At 36.3% G+C, this 22,306-nt stretch overlaps 1 protein-coding gene across 1 annotated transcript in view; it reads left to right on the top strand.

The window, feature by feature from the left end:
* LOC150107426 (ran GTPase-activating protein 1-like) overlaps positions 1–22,306 on the top strand; it is a 295,507-nt gene that overhangs the window by 265,062 nt on the left and 8,139 nt on the right. Inside the window, exon 15 of the mRNA XM_090391286.1 lies at positions 16,364–16,488. Coding sequence (XP_090247412.1) covers positions 16,364–16,488 — 125 coding nt within the window. The remainder of the gene's footprint in view (positions 1–16,363; positions 16,489–22,306) is intronic.

The raw sequence follows: 22,306 nt of genomic DNA on the forward strand, positions 1-22,306 counted from the left end.
TAATTTAGCTGACACTATTATAATAAATTCACAGGTTATAAAAAAATCTTACCCAATGTCCAATAGGCATAATGCTATTCTAAAGGAAATTCACTGTAGCAAAGTGTCCACTATTCTGGCACGCCCTACAAGTTTTGTATAGTGAGTTGCCTGTAACTGACAGGAGATCCCAACATAACTTATGAAGAATGCAGAGAACATGATGGACACTATTATAATAAATTCACTGGTTATAAAAAAATCTTACCCAATGTCCAATAGGCATAATGCTATTCTAAAGGAAATTCATCATCGTCATCAAATTCCTGCCATGTACCCTCAAGGGGTGTACAGGATATGACAGTACTACATGAAAAATTTACATCATTACTAATTTCCTATCTACAATTTTCCTCCAAATCAGTCTGTTACTTGTCAAGACTCCAACATTATCAGATCTTATGTTTCTATCGCCTAAGGCACTTTGTACCGTATCAATCCACCTATATCTTGGTCTTCCTCTGGGTCGTTTTCCTGCCAACTTCGCAGAGAACACTTGTTTTGCTAATCTTTCCTCTCCCATTCTATTTAAGTGACCATACCACCTGAGATTAGCTCTACTAACGCATTCCTGGATGCTGACAATGTCAAGTTGTTTCAAGTTCTTTCCTAATATCCTCATTTTTAATATGATATTGCCATTGATGCCATCTGTTCATGCCTCTAATCTTTCTCAGGACTCTCATATCTGCGGTCTCTAGTCTTTGGTCAAGTATTTTACTTCTGACCCAGCTCTCAGATCCATAAGTTAAAACTGGTTTGAACACTGTCTTGTATACAGCTAATTTCGTATTCCGACTAATTTCTCTCTTATTCCATATGAATTTATTCAATTGACTTCCCACCATACCAGCTCTGCTGATTCTGTTGTCTATTTCTATATTTAATTTACCATCTTCAGTAAAAATTGTGCCTAAGTAGCTGAAATGTTTTACTTGTTCCACAGGTTCTCCATTCACAACACAGTTGACATTTTCAATGATTCTGCCTATTTTCATTGTCTTTGTCTTTTTATTGCTGACCTTCACACCATATCTATTACAACAGCTATTCAATTTAGTCAGAGAATCTTGCAGACTTGTAGCGGATTTATTTAGAAGTATAACATCATCTGCATAAAGCAAAGAGCTGACATTAACATCTCCAATTTTGATATCAGGTTTGATACCACTTTCCTTCATAATGTGATCCATATAGATAACGAATAACAGAGGGGATAATATACATCCTTGTCTCACACCAGATTTAACATTAAACCATCTTCCTGTACTTCCTTCAATTCTAGCTGCTGACTTACAACTCAAATAAAGACTAAGTATTGCATGATATAATGCCCCATTGACACCATATAACTGCAGCGTATTGGATAGCTTCTCTCTTGGCACCTTGTCATATGCCTTTTCCAAATCGACAAAACTTAAATACAGATCTTTGTTATATTCCCATGCTTTCTCGACTATTTGTCGTAAAGTGAAGATCTGATCCTGACAGCCTCTATTTGGCCTCAATCCAGCTTGTTCTTCACCAAGCTTTTCTTCCACAATTCTTCTCAACCGTTTCTCAAGTATGCTTGCATAGATCTTGCCAGGAACACTCAGTAGGGAAATATCTCTGTAATTCTCACATTCAGTTTTATTTCCCTTTTTATATATGGGTACTATGAGAGCTCTACTCCAATCATCGGGAATTCGTCCCTCAGTCCAGGCTTTCTGAACTATGCAGTGCAGCCATTGTAAGACTTTTATACCACCATACTTCAGCATTTCTGGTCGAATATCATCTACTCCTGCTGCCTTTCCACATTGCAAGCCTTTTATGGCTTTTTCTACTTCAAGTATGGATATGTATTCCTGACTGCATGCCTGGTCAGTGTTTGTTATCACTGTGCTGTCATCACTGCTTGTTTCATTTAGCAGTTTTTCAAAGTAATTACTCCATACTTCAAGGATATCTTTTTCTCCTGTTTTCATGTCACCTTTATCATCTCTAACTCCTTTTACAGCACTCATCCTTCCATTTCTAAGCTTCTTCAAACAACCTCCAGAATATTTTGCCACCTTCTTGATATTTATTTTCTATATTCTTGCCAAAGTCCTCCCATGACTTTTGTTTAGCTAGTTTTACACACTGTTTAGCTTTCTTACATTTGTCTCTGTATTCTGTAAGAGTAAAAGCTGACTTATTTGCCAGGAACTTTTGATATGCTTTCTTCTTTTCCTTCACTGCCTCTTTAACTTCCTGTGTCCACCAGGGAGTTCTGATTTTTTTATCCTTGCACACAACCTCACCACATGCCTCTCTAGTAGAATCAATCAATGTTTTCTTCAGAGTTTGCCACTGAATCTCCAAGGTTTGATTCCTGTTCTCAAACTCTTTCATTTTCTTTTCAATAATCTTTCTGTATTTTAGTCTACAGTTCACATCTGAGAGCTGCTCAACTTTTATTCGCTTTAAAACTTTCTTACATGTTATTCTTTTCAATATGATATTCAATTTTATCCTGCTCAAGACTAAATAGTGATCACTTCCAATTTCAAATCCTTTGTACACTCTGGTGTCCTGCACCAGGGAGAAAACATCACTATCAACAATAACGTAGTCAATGAGAGTTTTCTTATTCCTAGCCTCTTCTCTCCATGTGAATTTGTGCACATTTTTATGTTGGAACATGGTGTTAGTAATAACCAGTCCATGTCCTGAGCAGAAATCCAACATATATTTGCCATTATTATTAGCTTTGCTCTTTTCTCCAAATTTTCCGAAAATATTTTTGTATGTCTCACAATCATTTCCTACTCTGCTATTTAGATCCCCAACAAGGACCAACTTTTCCTTTTTCATTGTGTCAGTTGCTTTTTCTAAAGCGTCAAAAAATTCCTGCATTTCTACCTTAGTAGAACCTTCTGTGGGACCATAAGCACAAATAAGTCTCCCAGTTCCCCATTCTCATATTTGCCCACATTACTCTACTTGAGACTGACTGCCATTCAAGAAGATTAGCCTCGTATTTTGTGTTGAATACTATGGCTACTCCTTCTTTTCCTTGATTGTCATTGCCTGAATATAACATTTTGTATTTATTGCTCAGAAAGATCTCACCAGTTTTGGTCTTTTTTGTTTCAGTCACCCCTATTATGTCAATCTGGTACTTATCTAATTCCTCAGCTAGCTCCATTTCTTTGCCATTCAGGCTTCTTACGTTGATAGTACCGATCTTTAACTCTGGTGATGTTGAGTTGGGGTTTGTTTTCAGATTTAAAGGAAATTCACTGTAGCAAAGTGTCCACTATTCTGGCAGTCCCTACAAGTTTTGTATAGTGAGTTGCCTGTAACTGACAGGAGATCCCAACATAACTTATGAAGAATGCAGAGAACTGACTGCCACTTCTGATCCACTCTCCTTACCCTCCCGTGGTGCATCTTGCTATTAGGTATCCATTTGGAAATTGAATGAATGAGAATGAATTGGCATTTTGCAACTTGCCAAATTGTATTAATATTTGCTGAAACCACATATACATTATGATGGTAAGCATGATTAGATATTGTGCTAGATGAGGTATTGCTCATTTACACAAGGTCCTGCTTTTTTTGTTAGGTGACTAGATGAAAAGTGAAAATACATTTACTGAAGTAACCTCAGCAGAACTGATGACAGGCATCATCAATGAAAGAAGCATTGATGTGAAAGAAGTGGCATTAATAGAGGAATTAGAGAAATGTCATGTGCTACCTCGTACCGAGCAAAATTATCCCAACCATACTAAAATTTTGAAAAGAATCACAGTGAAACAACTCTTACATGTGAATTATAGATACAAATATAGAAACATTATTTCTGAAAGTAAAGGAATTTGAAAACAAGAACCAGACTTTAAAGATTGAGTTGCTAAAGCTGAAGTTAACATTGATAATCATCCAAAAATCAAATGGTGGAGTTATCTGCACATATAGAAAAATAGGAATTCCATGGTGGACACAGGGAGAAGCAATAAATGATATGAAGAAATTGTATAAAAGTTGTTCAGTTATTATTATTATAAATTCACCTCCAAGGAGTCTAACACTCCAAAACATTCATATTTAACTACCCAGCACATCTCAACCTTGAACATATTTACCAAACATGCATTCACAACATCTGAGTAGTAGAAAGATTTTTCACTTGATTATAATTTAAATTAAACTTGCCAAGAAATTATATTTTTTATTTTATCCTTTATCCAAGTGCTTGAAAGCAAACAATGTTTGCACATGAAGTATCTTCATACTCAGTTTATGCTGGAGCACACAATAAATGCAAAACAGTGATCAGCAAATCAAAATATAACTTCATTAAGGCCAACAGCAGAAAACTTGCCTCTCTTCAAATGGATGATGTGTATTTTGATCCCTTGCTAAAGTCATTGGACACAACTGCTCATTTGCACTTCCATTGTTTGCATGCAGATGACACCACTGTTACAGTATCCCAAAATAAAGCTCACCTTCTGGAAGCACTCTTTTCCTCCAACCTCCTGCATAGATGGCAAAGGCAAATCACCTACTACCATATCAGATCTGAGCACTATATGCCTCCTGTAGTTTTTTAGCCAGAAGAAAACTGAAGAATATAAACAACTTGAATATTAATGTCTTCTGGTTCTGATGCTACCTCTCCAGTTGTACTCAAACATTGTGCTCCGGAGTTAACTTGTCCTATATGTTAACTTGCAGGCCTGGTTGGCTGAGTGGTAGCATACCTACTCTCCAGCCAAAAGGCTGTTGGTTCAAATCCTGCCGTGGGTGGATGGTTGTGATTGTCTGTGAAAATACTATTGGTGGTGGTCGGCAGTAGATGGTGTTAGTGTAGTTGTTGGATTGAGTGGTGGAGACAGAGTTGTAGAGTAGGTGCCCTCCCTCAATGAGTCTTTGGACTCCCTGGAGGTGTCGCATAGTGGTGGTAATAATAATAATATATCATCTCTACAATGTTCTATATTTAGCTGAACACATTTCAATGCATGGAAGCAATCATATATCTAGCATATTCCAAAAAAAGAGATAGAAATCTACTATCAGACTACTGACACCAATTTACCACCACCTCGGATCTTGGAGAAAGTCATGAGTAGTCAACTTCTCCACTACCTAAAGTCCCACCAGTAAATAGTGATTACCAGTATGGATTCCACCATTCAAGTTCCACAGCTGATCTCTGGGTAGCTTACATCTCCCACCATTGGACACATGCCATGGAAAGGTTCAGAGAAACATGTGCTGTCACTCATGACATTTCCACAGCTTTTGATTGTATCTGGCACATTGGGCCTGCTAAGCAAATCGCCATCCTCTGTAATTGGGTAGCCAGCTTTTCTCTGTTTGTTCGCTGTATGTCGTGGTAGATGGCTCCCTCTCTTCAAGCTTTGCTATTGTGCCTCAGAGCCTGTTCTGTCATTTGTCGTCTTTCTCCTATATATAAATGACATACTCTCCATTCATTCTACTCATTTAACAAACTGCACGGTGCTCAGGCATTCCAAGCTTCAAGATCATCTTCAACCAGTAAGCATTGATCTCCACACCATCCTTCAAGGGTGAGACAGTCTGGTCACCTTCAATGCCACCAAAACACAGTCTTGCCTTTTCTCTCACAAAAGGGATCTGAGCTCACATACCCTTATCCTCAGTTATATGTAAATCACCAGACAGCATCAGCTCTCTCTGCTTGGACTAACATTTTCCTCCAGCCTCTCCTGGTATAATCACATCAATGATTTGCTCAGCATCTACAAAACATTTGCTTCCATTCAGGATGCTACTTGTCACTTCCCAGCTACTTACTCTGGATAAATCTCAAATCCACCCATCATTAGAATACTTCTCACATGTGATGGTGCACCTAAAATCCTCCTTAAAAATTCTTAGTGCTATTTAGAGAAGAGAAATTTGGCTCATAATCCCTTCCTTACAGACTCACTTCATCCTCTATTTCACAGATGCAGTAGTAGTTCAGCACTGTTTCTGCTTTATTGGTACCATGATCACTACTCCACCGAACTGGCAATCATCATTCCTTCACTTGCTAATGGATCTGCTAAAACAAAAAACACCAGCTGCCCAGCATCCCTTTTTAGTGCAACTGAAACACACTGAACCTGCTTCTCTTCTTCTTCTTCTATTCTATGTATCCCTGTTCTCTGGTGAAGCCTATCTCATGAAGTATTCCAAGATAACTACAACCTGCAACTCCTCAAGAGAAATGACAATAAACTTCTTTCTTTCTCCTCATCTGCATCCCACACAGTACTGATGTGTGATGTGTTTATAGGTTCTTTGACCTCTCTTATGTGCGATCAACATATATATATAAAAATATAGCTTCCACTTGGCACCCATTGACTAATTCCCATGTTCTGCTGATTCCTCCACCATGTTTTTCATGCCCAGGTCCTACTTCAAGCTGCCTTCTCAGTTTATTATAATGACCCACTTTATAACTCTTAAATATATTACGGCCTCCCAGTCAAAAACTGTATGAACGCTGATCAGTTGAAGGTGTAATGATTAACTTATTTATCAACTTTATTCTCAACCTAAGTTGAGCCTAAAGTCCTAAATAGTGTCCCCTAGTGGACTGATGGGTGGTCTTGGCTGCTAAGCTGAAGTTCAGAGAATAAGAGCTTCCCAAATTTGGTACAATTTCGTGCAGGCAAACTTGTTGAGGTTTGGGTAGTTTCTTAGGTTTGAGGCAGATTATAGGAATAATCTCTCATACTTAGACTATCTACCAATAATTGTCTGGACACCTCCTGTTATTTGAAGTTATGGAACATTCCAGGTTTGTTAATAACATAAAATGATTTTCATAAAATAATTTCATAATATAAAATGATTTTCAAATCATCCAGACTTTGTATGCAAAAAAATGCATATTCTTTTCCAATAAAAATGAATTAGATCTTCTAAAAAGAAAAGGAAGGAGAAGAAAAAATACCTACATTGTATTAAGCAGATTTTCTATCCTTTCAAGTACATGAGCTTATTTGATCTTTGAAAGAAACATGAAAACAATATTGTATCTAAGTTGGTTATGTGTGAAAATCTGCATTTAAACAATAATGTTTTTTCTTTCTTCCTCCCAAGGAATGAACATATTTCATCATTTTATATGCTGCTGTGTACTATTAAGCTTTTTTTTTTTTCTTTTTTCTTTTTTTGAACAAATTTTTTTTAATTTTGTTTAACATTTACAATAAAATTCTCACATATTATTATTATTACGGGTGACTCTAGGAAGTCCTTAGACTCGGCGAGGGGAGGCCCTAAACATCATGTCCACAAAACTATACGACATTCTCACAGTATCTATCATACCTTCCCTAACTCACTCACTGTCATAGCACTCACAACAGACTCTGGCAGCTTATTCCACTTATTTACCACTCTAAAAGTAAAGAAAACCCAGCTCTAACCACACTCTTGCCCAGCTTCCATAGATGTCCCCTAGTTCTACCACCACCAATCCTGATCTCAAAAATATCCTCTGAATTAATCCTATAGAAACCCTTTAGCAATTTGAATGTCTCAGTCATATCTCCCCTTTTCTGCCTATCAACCAATTTCTGCAACCCACAAATCTTCAACCTGTTCTCATAAGGTGTTCATTCCATAGACCTGCTATCATCTTGGTCACTCGCCTCTGGATCCTCTCCACTTGCTCCCCATCAAGAAGAAACCTAGGTGACCAAATCTGGGCACAGTCTCTGCTCGTCAAAGTATTCTTCAGCATCCAAGTGATTTGATGAGCTGATTTGGCCACTTTTACGATGTGCCCCCTAAACTTCAACTCCCTATCCACCAACGCTCCCAAATCCCTGGTCTTGTCAATCTCCTGGAGTACAGTTCCACCACTGTGATATACTGCTGCTAATCTTTTCACCCCAAAATGCATAACCTTACACTTTGCCACATTAAATTGATATCCATTCTCCTTAGCCCAGTCCTCCAAACTATCCAAATCATCCTGCAAAATTTTGACATCCTGTGCACTCACTATTGCTCTACCCAACTTTGCATCATCATCAGCAAACAAGTGACCACTTCCTCTCAGATCCTTTCCTATATCGTTTATGAACAAATTGAAAAGTAGTGGTCCAAGAACAGAACCCTGCAGCATACCACTAGTCACGGGCCGTCTTTTGGACTCTACTCCTGAATAAACTACTCTCTGATATCTCTCCATCAACCACCCACCTATCCATCTCACCAACCTTATATCCATTCTCATGTGTTGCAGTTTACGGATTAGAATTCCACGTGGTATCCTGTCAAATACCTTAGCCAGGTCCAGCAGTATCACTGTAAACCCATTACCCTTATCCAGTTCAGCCTTCACTGTGTTATAAAACTTGAGCAAGTTACTGAGGCATGATCTACCCTTCACAAAGCCATGCTGTCCCCGTACAGTATCTCATTTTCATCGATCCATTCCTGTATTTTTCCCTTGACTACTTTCTCCAAGACCTTGACAACGACTCTTGATATGCTGATCGGTCGGTAATCTGCAACAGTAGTCTTGGATCCTCTTTTATGCAGTGGAACTATTTTCCCCTCTTTCCACACCTTTGGGACTAAACCAGACCCGAGACTCAGATTAAACAACATGGTCAAGGACACTGATAATTCTTTAGTCACTTCACGTAAGACCCGTGCCAGTATACCATCCAATCCCACAGATGTATTCACATTAAGGTTCTGTAATAGACTATTCACCTCCACTTCATTCATCATAATTCCCGTTTAAACTAATGGTTCCTTCATTTTTTCAATGTCACCACCTGGATGATATACTCTGGCAAAGTGCTCGCTCAGTAATTCCACTATATCGACTGATTCAGTGACCTCCTTACCATCGGCATTCCTTAAAATCATTCTGCCGTGTACAGTTTATTTTTTACTTGCAGCATATTCAAAGAACTGTTTGGGATTCTCTCTAGCTTGCATAGCTAGTTTCCTTTCATAATCCGCTTTTGCTTTTTTTACCACACTCGTTACCCTTCTGACCTGTGCTTTATACCATTCGTGTCCCTGCAGGTCACCTTTCTCTTTAAATTCCCTCCACAGTTGTTTATTTTTTTGCAACTCAGGCTTAATGTTGTTATTCATCCATTTAACCCCTACTTGTTTTACTATTCGGACCCCAGGTATACATTCAGCCATAACCACATGTAAATGCTCATTGACCGCTTACCATGCTCTATCGACATCTAGCCCTTGCAGTTTTACATGCCATGGCACTGAACCAAGCAATCTCCTGAGCTTGTCATACTTGCCAGCACGGTAATTCCACATATACCCTGTCTTAATCGAAAAATTCCACACCTTTAGCCACCTCCCAGGTCAAGACCTTATGATCACTCTCACCAATAGGTGGCAACATGGTCATATTCATTACAGTCAAATTCTCAGATGCTATAACCAGATCAAGCACTCTCAAACCCCTAGTATTTTCAATTACATGCTGTCTCAGATAGTTATCTCTTAATAATTGAATAAAATCCCTTTCCTTCCTCACATGTGTCCTCTCCTCCTTCCAATCAATGTTACCATAGTTGAAATCTCCCCATATTAATTACCCTCCTTCCACTCATTTCATCAATTTGTTTATGCATACTATCTCCACCATCTATTCCATCACCCGGTCTGTAGCAGCACCCAACTGTATATTTTATTCTACCAGTCTCAATCTCACACCAAATAGCCTCAAATGAGCTCTTTTCACTATCCTACAATACAACTTCAATTCTCCTTGGCTGCAGTTCATCAGCTATCATCAATAACACTCCTCCTCCCCCCCATTTTATTCTCTCTGTCCCTCCTAAACACACTATAACCTACACATTCTATCCCACTAACTATATCATCTTCCGTCAGCCATGTTTCACTAATGAAACATGGCTGACGGAGTAATTATCATCAACTGGTGCTCTGTTTTTTCTGCTTATAAAGAATATCAATTGATTTCCCCAATCCTCCAAGAGAAGTTGTGTCATTAGTTTCTAATCCACACTACAAAAGATCATTAAAATGGAAAATGGTTATAATAATAACAACAAATTAAGAATCCATAAGCCAATATGCTAAAATTAATTGTAAAAGTGGTGTATTTTAGATGGATAGATTAGTGCAGGGTTTCCCAAACTTCTTGCTAAAATGGAGCTCTAAAAGTAATTTAGAGCTCCATTTTAGCAAAAATTGATTTTTTTTGCCCTCACAACTCAATCTTTAAAATAAACATGAAGAAAAGGAAGAAATCAATAAACACTCGCCATTTTACAATTTAGTGCTCCGTAAATTTAAAAAATTCAAGTTCATTTTGATGACTACAGTGCAGTTGTTGTTTTGAACTGCAGAGTTTTTCAAAGTCTGGTATGGGCGTAACTTGTATCATCATATCACCGATTTATTAATTTAAAAAAGCAAATGTTTGTAAACAGATTCGCAGAGCCCTAGAATTTCAGTTGTGGTGTCCGCTTTTGGAAACCTTGGATTAGTGGATTGATACATTAGCTATTCCTTTTCTTTAACTTCATTTGTCATGACATGGAATTTAGCAGAGATAGAGAATATTAAGCCAGCAATTCAAAGTGGCTAATTTCTTTATCAAGATTTAAAATATCTGAAATTATCAAATAATTGGCTTTTATTTCAATACTGATAAATTTTGATTAACCAATCTTTGCTTCAAATTATCTTTTACATATAGTTTTGATTCTTTAAGTGATCCTGTTGTGGATAGAAGTAGTAGTTAGGTTAGTCTACCCATGAACTGTGTTCTAAAGCATAAAACCTATTCACAAAATACCTGGCTATTTTTACATTAAAATGTTTTTGGTGACATCCGATTACTCGATTTTGTTATCAGTTTGAATTTCTGGATTCAAGCATAATTTGAGACTTCAGTTTTTAAATTTTCTTCACACTATTCATTTTTTAATTAATAATGTGAAATATTAATGGTAATAATGTGAAATAAAAAAAAGTGATCATTGGAATCTTGGATCCATGCACTATCCATTTCAGAAATTTGCTCTCTTAGCTAAAGTTTACATACTTAGTTTTATAGTGTTTATCACAGTTTACACTCAAAAATTCAGATGTGGACAAATATTTCTTTTTTTTTTCTAGATGAGATTTGTCAAATTTAAATAAATCAATCTAATAGAATTGGTAATGCATCATGTAAAGGGGGATGGAGGGATGCTTACTATGTTGTGCACAATGAAATGATGCAGATTAATGTTTCCAAACTTCATGGACTTCAGATAGTCTGGGATTCATGAGGTTTGAAGAGACCTCAGTTCATCCTAACATAACAATACTCACAGTACAAAAATTTTAATAAATGTTTCTCAAGAAATATGAAAGTAGAATTTATATTTCTATAAAATGAACATTTTTCTTTTCAAAATTTCTATATATTTTATTATTTTCTGAGAGACAGATTACTTGAATTTCCTAATCAGCATCACCCACCTTTGGACAAAAAAATGGAAATGTTTGGAAGAAAAAAAATCTCCAGCCAAATGCCCTGACACTTTCCAGTTTCCACTCTGGTTATTCATTTAATCAAACCATTCACTATGTCAATAGTGAGTGGCTTGCTTTCTTAAGACTTAACTCTACTCCAACTGACTGTGAATCTGGTACACAGTTTTGCTGATGATTTGCTCCTCCTTTTCATTTGACAAACCTTACAAAGCACAAATCATCACAACCTACAGAATTCTAACCTCTACTACCTTAAATTCTGATCTTCAAAATATTCATCAATAGTGTTTGGATAACATTATCAACTTCAGTGCTAGCAAAACACAATTCTGCATTATCTCCCACAAAAAAAGAACCATGATCTTCTAGTCTTACCCTTGACACTTCTAGTCTGACCCTTACCTAGAGGTCAGTGTTATTCCAAGAAGGTGATTCTCATCTTGAATAGAGATTTGAGTATCTCTGAACCTCTAATATCTCTCTCTCTTGGCACAAACATATCACAAATATTGCGTCCTCTCCATCCCAAAAATTAGGCTTTCTCTTTCACTTGAAGCATTACTTTAACTCCAAACAGCAGCTCTTAACCCTATACAAATCACAAATCCACCCAAACATTGAATACTGCTCTCATATCTGGGGATGGTGCCCGTAAGAGCTCCATGAAAATACTGGATTCTGTACAGAAAAGAGCATTTAGATTGATTGACGACCCCTCTCTCACTAAAACACTCCACTCACTTTCACAGGCATTCAGTCTCTGTAGCCTGCATATTCTGTAAATACTTCAATGGCCACTGTTCATCAGAATTGGCATGAATAATTCCCCCTAACCTCTTACAAATCTGTCCAAACACATGCAGCAGCTAACTGACACCCTCTCAAGTTCAACTCCAAACCCACAGAACAAATTTTCCTCTTCTTTATTTATTCCTTCCACTGCTGCTGTCTGGAACAGGTTTCCACCACATGTGTTTCCAATGCAACTCCTAGCTTTACAAATAAAATGTGTATAAGTTCCTTATTGTCCATCCATGGAACTATAGGTTGACCAACCTCTTGCGGATGGGTTCTCTATACAGTCATACCCCAACTTTCGCTACCCTGACTTACGCGAATCCGGAGTTATGCGGTTTCTTATATGTACGTATTCCCGTCCTGCTTCAGGTCTCACCACTAGTCGTATCTTTCCGGCATCGGCCATATTCACCAGCGTCGCACATGCTGTGAACAAGCACTGACGTGTTTCACGCAGTCTCCATTCATACACTATTTTTATAGTCTACAAACCTTGCAATTGTTTAATGTTATGTTCTTGATAAAAATTTTATCACATAAAAAATAATAATGTCATCCAAAAGAAGCAAGTTCGATTCTTCTACAGCTAGCAAGAAAAGAAAAACATTGACTTTGGAAACAAAACTCAACATTACTAAGGATTTTGAAGGCGGAATGAAAATTTGTGAGCTAACAAAGAAGTTTTCAATCTACAGGAATCCACAGTAAGAACAATCATAAAAGAAAGGTTTACAGATTTTGGAGGATATAGATTCTGACAAGGAACGAATTGTAGCCACAAGGCAAGGAATAAAAAAACCTTGGCTTGCTATGAAGAAATTTTGCGTGACAAGAAAAAGACATTATGCCGTCAGACGAATCTATTAGATTTATGAAACCATCGACATTGAAATAACTTTCTTTTTTTTATGTACGAAAAACTACAATTATGATTATGTTTCTTAAAAAATATAGGTGTTTTTGTAAACCTTTGGTCCCAATCAATTAATATTTTGTATGTTTGTATATATAAATTACATGCAAAATTATACCCCGAGTTACGCGAATTCGACTTGCACGCTTTTTGTTGGTCCCACGTACCGCGTAACTTCAGAGTATGACTGTATTTAAAAAAAACATGATTTCTCCCCCAGGGCTCTCTATTTCTGTCCATTCTCTTTCTCCTATACATAAATGACTTCTCAGTGTACTGCATTCCTCTTTTTCATTGGACACGCATTCAAACATCTCACACTACAAAAGCCTCCAGAACCAACTCTTCTATCATCTTTGATGTTACCAAAATACAATCCTACCTTATTTAATGCAAAAATCATACTTTTCTTCTTATCTCCAGGAAAGATCATTTCTTTCCTCTTGGTCTAACTTTTACCTGTGGCATTTTCTGGTTCAAGCACTATTACTACTTCTGTTTTCTGCTCGGAACACTACTACTGCTTCTCATGTCTCACGTGAACACTGTGTGAATCCCAAGTCTACTCAACTTTACATTTGAGGTAGTTTACTGAATACCTCCCTAAAAAAAACTCTTGCTGTGCTACCCAGGAAAAAAAAAAACATTTCAGTTCATAAATGACCTTTCTCTCTCTCTCTCTCTCTCTTAGACTCCTCTTCATATTTCCAGGAGCAGTGTTCTTTCTTAACTGGTAACATCGTTCTTTACTTCCCTTAAACTGTAAACTTACACAAACAACTGCCGATCAACATCTGCTCTATACCTAGCTTCAGACCTTTTGAACCAACTTCTTATCTTCCTCATACTGTTTTTCCAAAGGATTACTTACTATATCCATTCAATCAAGCAATTAAATGTACTGTATGTACTCCATCCCTCTTTTTCATTGGACACGTATTCAAACATCTCATACTACAAACCTTGTGTATGGGGTTGATTTAAAAAATAAACCCACAGAATATTTTATCTAGCACACTAATGATAAATTTAGTTTTCTTATTTTGATTTCCTTAATTGATATACACAAGATTCCAAAGCAAAGTGTCATTTTGAGATTATTTAAAAAGTATAATTAGGGTGGGGATAAAAAAACAACAACTCACTACTATTAAAAAGGACGTGTGTAAAATAATTCTCAAAATAATTTTATCATGGCCGTATTTAAAAATTGATTTGTTTGAATTGAAAATTGCACCCTATCTGGACAAATGATTACAAACACAATAGTTTTATAATAAAGAAGGTGACCAGTTGCATGCCTCAGGGTTCTGTTCTTGGGCCCCTACTATTTATCTTATTTGTTAATGATATTTCATGTGGATTGACTGAGGAGCTTCAAATGTTTTCTGATGATGCAAAGTTAGGTAGAATTATCAGGAGTAGTGCTGATGTTAGATTTGAATAGACTTTCAGTTTGGACAAATGAGTGGGGGTTGCAGTTTTAATATTAATAAATGCAAGGTGTTACATTTTGGGATACAGAGATATAAAGTTATACTGTATTGATGGAGCTGTACTTCAGGAAGTGAATGAGATTCATGATCTTGGAGTTATGGTAGACAATGGACTGAAGTCCCAAGGGTATATTGCAAGTGTTACAAAGATTGCACATCATATTGCTGCTATGATAAAAAGTATGTTGACATGTAGGGATAACGAGGTGGTGGTGGTTCCTCTATATAAGGCATTGGTCAGACCACATATGGACTATTGAGCTCAGATTTGATCACCTAGTTTTCATTGTGATGTGGAAACACTAGAAACAGTCCAAAGACAAATAACCAAAGTGATATCAGGACTCTGAAGTGTTGGTTATGAAGAGTGTTTGAGCAAATGTGGATTACAGAAGTTGGTGGATAGGAGGAAAAAGAGGAGATATGATAGAGAAGACCTTCAAGTTAAGGGATTCTATCAGATTAATACAGAAGAAATTATAAAAAGAGTGGATGTTGAGATGAGAAAAATGAGGCCATCCCTGAATATTGTATCAAGATCTGGTGTGAGGAGTAGATTTTTTACATGGAGAGTTGTTAGTGAGTGGAATGCATTGCCGGAGTACATTGTGAATGTAGGTGGTGTAAATAACTTGAAAGCTCATTATAATAGACATGTTGCTGGTTGAGTGGGCTTCTCACAATGAGTCTGTTGACTCCATTGGAGGTGACCAAAAATAATAATAATAATAATTCATTAATCAGTATATTTTTAAAAAAAAATTTCTGTTTGCTTATGTCATGCAAGCTATGGATTTGCATTGGAAAAGCAGTGATGAATGAGGCAATGCCATGTGCTCTAGGAATGCAGAAAAAAAATGCTGTGGAGGGAAAAAATGTTTTTTTCACAGTCATCTGCCTTTGACCTTTAAGCAGACCAGAAAGCTCCGTGGAGTCTAAACATGCTTATGTTTCAACTAATATAGGCTGGGGGGGGGGGGGGGGGAGACAGAATTTACACTTGTTCAGAAACAGATAATTTATATTTTCAACTCGATTTAGTCTAGTAGGCCTCTTTTGAAAAAAATCATTTGTCTTTTCCCAGAAGAATTTTAGCATAAAATTTCTAACCTAGGTGACAGAGAAATGCCTAAATGTTCTGTTTTCCCATACTCTTCATTATGCATTTCCAATTCCTTACATTCCTTGTCATTATATACACACAGGATTTCACCCATCTCGAATAGGTTGGAAATTCACTAGATCTTAGCCCATTTGAACATGTGAAATGTTCTGAAATGTACAGACACTGCACCTTCATTCATTCAGAGTAACAGTTCTGTTGCAGCATAATTAGTGATCTAATGGAGTCAATGCTACAGTATAGGCCATTATCTACACTGTCAGTACATTAGGCAAGCAGTCATAAAAAAAGTCATAAAAGCAGTCAAGCAAAGTAGGCAAACAGTCATAAAAAAAGACTTATCCAAGAATGTCAGTGTGTATATTCTTTTTATGTGACTTAGCTACAAAACATTCTTGATTTTTCTAATATCTAAAAATTTTACCAAATAAATTGTATGCTTTTTGTATGTATTAAATGTAGAGTGAAGATAAAAACTTCAAGCCAGTATCAGATTTATGTGGTCCCTTGATTCTTCTTCAGTATGTTGTTCAGCAAAGTTATTTCAGCCATTCTACAAAAAATGTATTACAACTCTTTCTGTCTAGGTAAGAAGCAAGATTATTTTTTTTAAGCTAGAATGTTTATACGAAAACATTACAAATTAAAATTTCATGTTTCTTTTATTTTGAAAGTGCTCTCTTTCGTATACAAAAACTATCCAAAAGTTCAGGGAATTTGACTATATATATATATATATAAAAGACTTATCCTAGCTTCTAGTTTCTACTGTCTCCTTCCAATTAGTCCCCTTGGGCACTTACGCAGTGATGCCATCAGTTTTTCCATAATTCCATGCATCCCTAAAAGTCCTCGAGTGTGACTGTATTGAGCATCTTCTGCAATTCTGCCTGGTTCTCCCCAAGTGTGTCAAAATGACACTCTTTCAGTCAGAATTTTATCTTGTAGGACAGGAAAAAAGTCGTGTGTGTGTGTGTGGGGGGGGTATGGCTGTCATGTTTTTGGAAGCCAGGAACTGTCAAACAGTGAGCTATGGTGAAGAACCCAGTCATTGTTCTTCCACTTGTCTAGACTTTTTTTTTGCAGAATGCTCTCCCCTAGCTGCTTCAAAACTTGACAGTAAAATTTGCCGTTGACAGTTTTGCCATGACATTGGAGGGGGGGAGAGGATTTTCTTGTGGACAATGCATTGATGTAAAAAAAAAAAAAAAAAATCGGCATTGACTTGACATGCTTTTTTCAGTTGTGGTGAATTTGGCTACTTCCAAACTTAGTTAAGCATTCAGTGGCTTTCCGCAGTAGTTTTTTTGAGGTTGAAGCAAAATTTGATGCAGATTCTTTGCTCCTTAAAATCTGCCATATCAGTTGGAGAAGAAAATTGCTCAACTACTTAAAACACAATGTTACAAAAATCACACATGACCCAAGAATGCAGCCTCTCAGCTTGCCAGCTGTTGTATCATACTGATTCACAAAAGGATTTATTTTTTTTTTTATTTTTTTTTTTATGTGAATACCACCCACTAAAGGTTATTGCTAAGCCTGTGGTACATTTGTATACTGCAGGTGGACATTGATTTTTTTTCTTCTCATTTTTGTCAATTTTATATATTTTTTGTAATATTTTAAAATTTATTTTTACATTGTCCAGAAACCCTGCTCTAGAATCCAAACGTGAAACTTTTTCATCCACTTCAAGTGGCCTCCAATAAGCAGAGAGGTGGTCTCACACTGGGCAATGAAATTTGAGGTACTTCTCGACCCTTATAGTGGCAAAAGGCCATACTACAACCTTGTAGTACGAGTTTAAAAACATTACATGAGAATATGTTAGGGTTATCTTGTCACGTTGTATGGATCAATGAATGATTTTTTTGAAATCTGTTATTTTGCCCAAAAAAAAAAAAAAAAAAAGTATGAAGTATATATTGAGAAATGAAAGAAAATTTAAAAGTGAAATATTTGAAGTAGAAATTTATGTTTAAAGAAAGATCTAGGGATGAAATGACTGATACAACAGTCATCTCATCCCAAGTTGAGATAACTTCTGTGTCAGAAGTAAACTGAAAATTAGTTCTGGCAGTTGATTTTCTTCTATGGAGATGGAGAACATGTCAAAACTTTAATTTCAGTATAAATTCCACATGGAGATTATTGGCAAATTTTATTTTATTCTCATGATGAAGTGTACTGTAATGTACAGGAACTAGATGAAGTGTACTGTAATGTACAGGAACTAGATTTAGATAGGACTGAAAGATTAAAAATTGTGTTTGAAAGATTCATCAAATAACAATAAGGACACAGTACATATATATATATATATATATATATATATATATATATATATATACATACACACACACATACAGATAGAGCCTAATGTATATATAGGCTTAAGAGTGTTTTTCTTGATGGTTACAGTGTAAGCACAGAAGAATGAAATTAAACACCAGTTTAATGACTGCAGTATTTTTTCTCTGTCACAAAGACATTTTCAGAGGCAAAATATAAAAATGTAATGTGCACACAAACAACAATGAAGTGGAAATGATAAGCCTAAAGTTTTAGGAAGGGTACCCCTCTATGGGTGATAATAAGTAACTTCAGTTGTGCAGGAGGTCTTAAATTACCGTTTCCCACATCCATATTTATTTAGGTCAGGTTGCTTTATCAGAGTAGCTGCCTTTAAAATAAGTCTCTGTTTTTTACCTACTACAATAAATTGTACCACCCAAGGTGAGGCACCTGTTGCTCTTTTCATCCTTACTCTTTTCCTATGCTTTTCTTCCCATATTCTTCACTCTAATTCTTCTGAGTCTTTTTTTTACTATACTATCATCCAGACCACCATCACTGGGATCCAATACCTCAACTCCATGTTTGCCATGCAGTGCAGCCCATGGACATCCTACTTTGGCCTCTGCTTTGGTAAGATGGGCAGTCCTGGATAAGTCGGCTAGTGAATGCCTTCAAAAAAAGTCAACAGTGTTGTAGTAATTAAGTCTCCTATCCCATGGCCCAGGTACAGGGCCCAAGGCTTTGTTGTGGTGCCAATAGTCCTGGCATTCCACTTCCAAGTACAATCATTGCTTACTAGAGAGTGGGCATCCATTTGGCTCCATTGTGGGTAGGGAGCTCCGGATTTGAACCAACTTCCTCCTGAGAATGAACAATTTTTCATCCTCTTGTTTATCGGGATCCCTCAACAACCAGCAACAAGGAGACATCTTACATCCACAGGGGAACATCCACTTGGAAAAAATTATCCTTCTTTATCTAGAAGGGCTGGCAGTATCTCTAAAATCAATGAAGAAACTTCAGTGGATATACTTATTTAAACAGCAACAGTGATAAAATCTGAAAAACTACTTCGAGCAACATCAGTTGGGAGAATACTAGTCACAGTCACATCCCCCCCCCCCTTCCACACAAAACTTGGAACTTTTCTTGAGGTGTAATATTGAAGTAGGATCTCCTTGATGTTCCTGACAAAGAGATATAATTCAAAATTAAAGATCAAGGAGTGATAGCCATGAGGAGAATATTCATACATAGGGATGGTCATCTGGTTCCCACCAAGAATATCAACCACACTTTCATTGAGAATGAGAAAGGTTCAAGATATAGAGTCTAACTGCCCAGTTAGACTCTATATCTTGAACCTTTGGTGCTGTTTTAAGCATCAGAAATTATAGTGTATAGTTCATTCTCAAACATTATTTGTTCTCATAATCATTACTGCCTGTTGTGGCAGTAATGATTATGAGAACAAAGACTGTAAGAGCAAATCCCCAAAATATCTTAATTGTGAGGAAGATCACCTGGCATATCCCCGAGCACACCAAAGATTGAAAGAAGAAAAGGAGATCCAAAAAATAAAAATCAAGCAGAATATCTCTTATCAGTTGGTAAGAATATATGTACACACACACACACACACACACACACACACACACACACACACACACACACACACACACACACACACACACACACACACACACACGTGCACCACAAATGTAGTAATATCTAGTGGTAAACCCCTCCTGCACACTAAGAATTATAAAGGAAATATTTAAGGCTTATGTCAATCCTACCTCACAATTACATCCCCAAATGACATGATTTGCTTTCTCTCTTTAGAGCACATAAAAGAGAAATATCAATATGTGCTCACTCCTAAGCCCTCCCACTACACAAGAATCCACTAATTAAAAAAATAATGGATCACAGTATCAAAGACATGCCTCCAAACCCATTAACAGATGGTATGGATATCTCTATTCTCCCCCACAAAAAGATAAAATAATTAACATACTTAAATGTCCTAGAAGGGAATCCAATTTGATGATGTCTTGGATATTTTTTCTGAATGAAGAAAAAATGATGAACACTGGCCTTCCAAAATTCTCAAAAATAAAAATATGAAAGCTACCATTTGGTTAATGAAGTAACAGAAGATCTAAAAAGGCAATATAATTGTGCTCTTCTAACTCAAGAGTGGACTATATGTGTAGGTAAAAACTGTTGATCTTGTTGACAAACTCTTGTATCTGTATGGTACTCATGCCAAACCCAAAAACATCAACATGTATACCATAAGGATGGTTTAGGAAGGATAATCCTAAATCATCTGAAATACTGAAAATTATTCAGTATCCATTGTTAAAATCATTCCATGAAATAGGCTAATGTGGGAGAAAGAGGACTATCCATAGATGTACCCTCAATTTGTTAGTAAAGTGTGTTTTGGCATGTGAAATATCCAGAGTGAATGACAGTCAAATAGGCTGATAATATCTCCCAGAATATCTTGCCTGAGGAAGCTAAAGTTCCTTTAGATGAAATGCTTGTGAATAAGGACACAATACCCAAGCTAAAAAGAAGATCATGTGGGCAAAGGCAAAGCTCTGATATCTTTGTTTTGAAATTAGAACTATTTCTAATAAATGAAGAGGACTTTCCTGTAAATGCCAAAAGCAATTTAGAAAGGTGTTAGCAATTTTGCAACATAGAGAGCCAGTGCATCCATTACATAATGGAATATTCACTTTGTGAACTTTTGGAAGGCCATACAAACAAGGAGGATGAACATTGTAGTGCTTGAGTTTCTTCTTGATTCCTCATCCCAGTTAGAAACGTTAGCTATACGTGTGTTTAATTTCTTAATCTGGGTCATCACAGAATCATTAGCAAGAGGACAATATACAGAATAGTTATGTAACATTAAAATTAATTTTCTATATTATTCATTTTGATCTTGAAGTACTAATGCTTTTCCTTTATTTGCCTTTGTAATAATAAAATTATTATTCTTCCATAGAGACAGAGATGGGTGGGGGGGCTTCATTTTTGGGTAAGACAAATTTGGAGGAGGAGGTTTGGATTTGAAAATTATTTGTACTAATTGGAACTGAAGCTGGGTAACAACATCCAAAGAAATGTCATGCAATTCTTTGTCAACTCCAGAAGAAAAAAAAAGAAAAAAGTCCATTACCGGAATGACTTTTAGTGCTATAGCAAAATCTTGACCTTTAGAAAGTGTGTTTAATTTTCCTCAGTAGTAAGAGGCTGCCATGAGATATTAACTATCTTTTGAGGATCTCCCATGGATGACAAAAGCTGATGATGACTGATAAGATAATCAAATTTTTGTATAAGCTTTTCCCATGTAGCAGCAAATATTTTGTTTTCAGAAACAGTTGAAATACGATGTATTATTTCAAATAAATCTGAGGATAGAGTTGCAACTAGTTCATCATGAACATATTTAATCTGTTGGCCTACAGGTGTCCTTCCACTCTATCAGCAAGATATCTCCTTTTCTATGCTCAGCTAAAGATAAACTTCTGCCTTTAGCCCACCCTGCAATGTATCTAATTTTTTGCCAGTGTAGATTATCTTATTTTGGCCAAACAGGTAGATATCTGCAGTCATGATGAACATTAAGACTACATTAAGTTCCATGAGTCTGAACAATTGGGACATGTGGAGCATGCTATCACCACCAGACTTTGAATTCTTTGGAAGAATATTAAAGTTCTCAATAAAACTAATAATCTTCTAGAACATCTATACAGAGAAAGTTGTATCCTTGCTACATTGTCTGAATCTGAATAAAAATGATGGACTTAAATTATTCCTCTTATGGGAAATAGCTCTTCTTTATAAGTTCAGAATTAATTTAATTTTCATTTATTTTATTATATATATATATATTTTTAAATCTCTTGTTGAAGTTATTTTTACTAGAACCTTAATATAATTAGATCATGTAGTGCAGTTCATGCATTTTATTGTTGAATCTACCAGTTTCTTGTTGTTGTTTAATTTGAAAGTCATACTGAAGATGCCATTGATACTAGGGCAAACATTTTACACCAATATAATATATACATAAGT

Source organism: Typopeltis vanoorti, chromosome 4, assembly GCF_054136105.1.
Source record: "Typopeltis vanoorti isolate ZY-2024b chromosome 4, IOZ_Tvanoo_1.0, whole genome shotgun sequence".
In the NCBI taxonomy this organism is placed as follows: domain Eukaryota; kingdom Metazoa; phylum Arthropoda; class Arachnida; order Uropygi; family Thelyphonidae; genus Typopeltis; species Typopeltis vanoorti.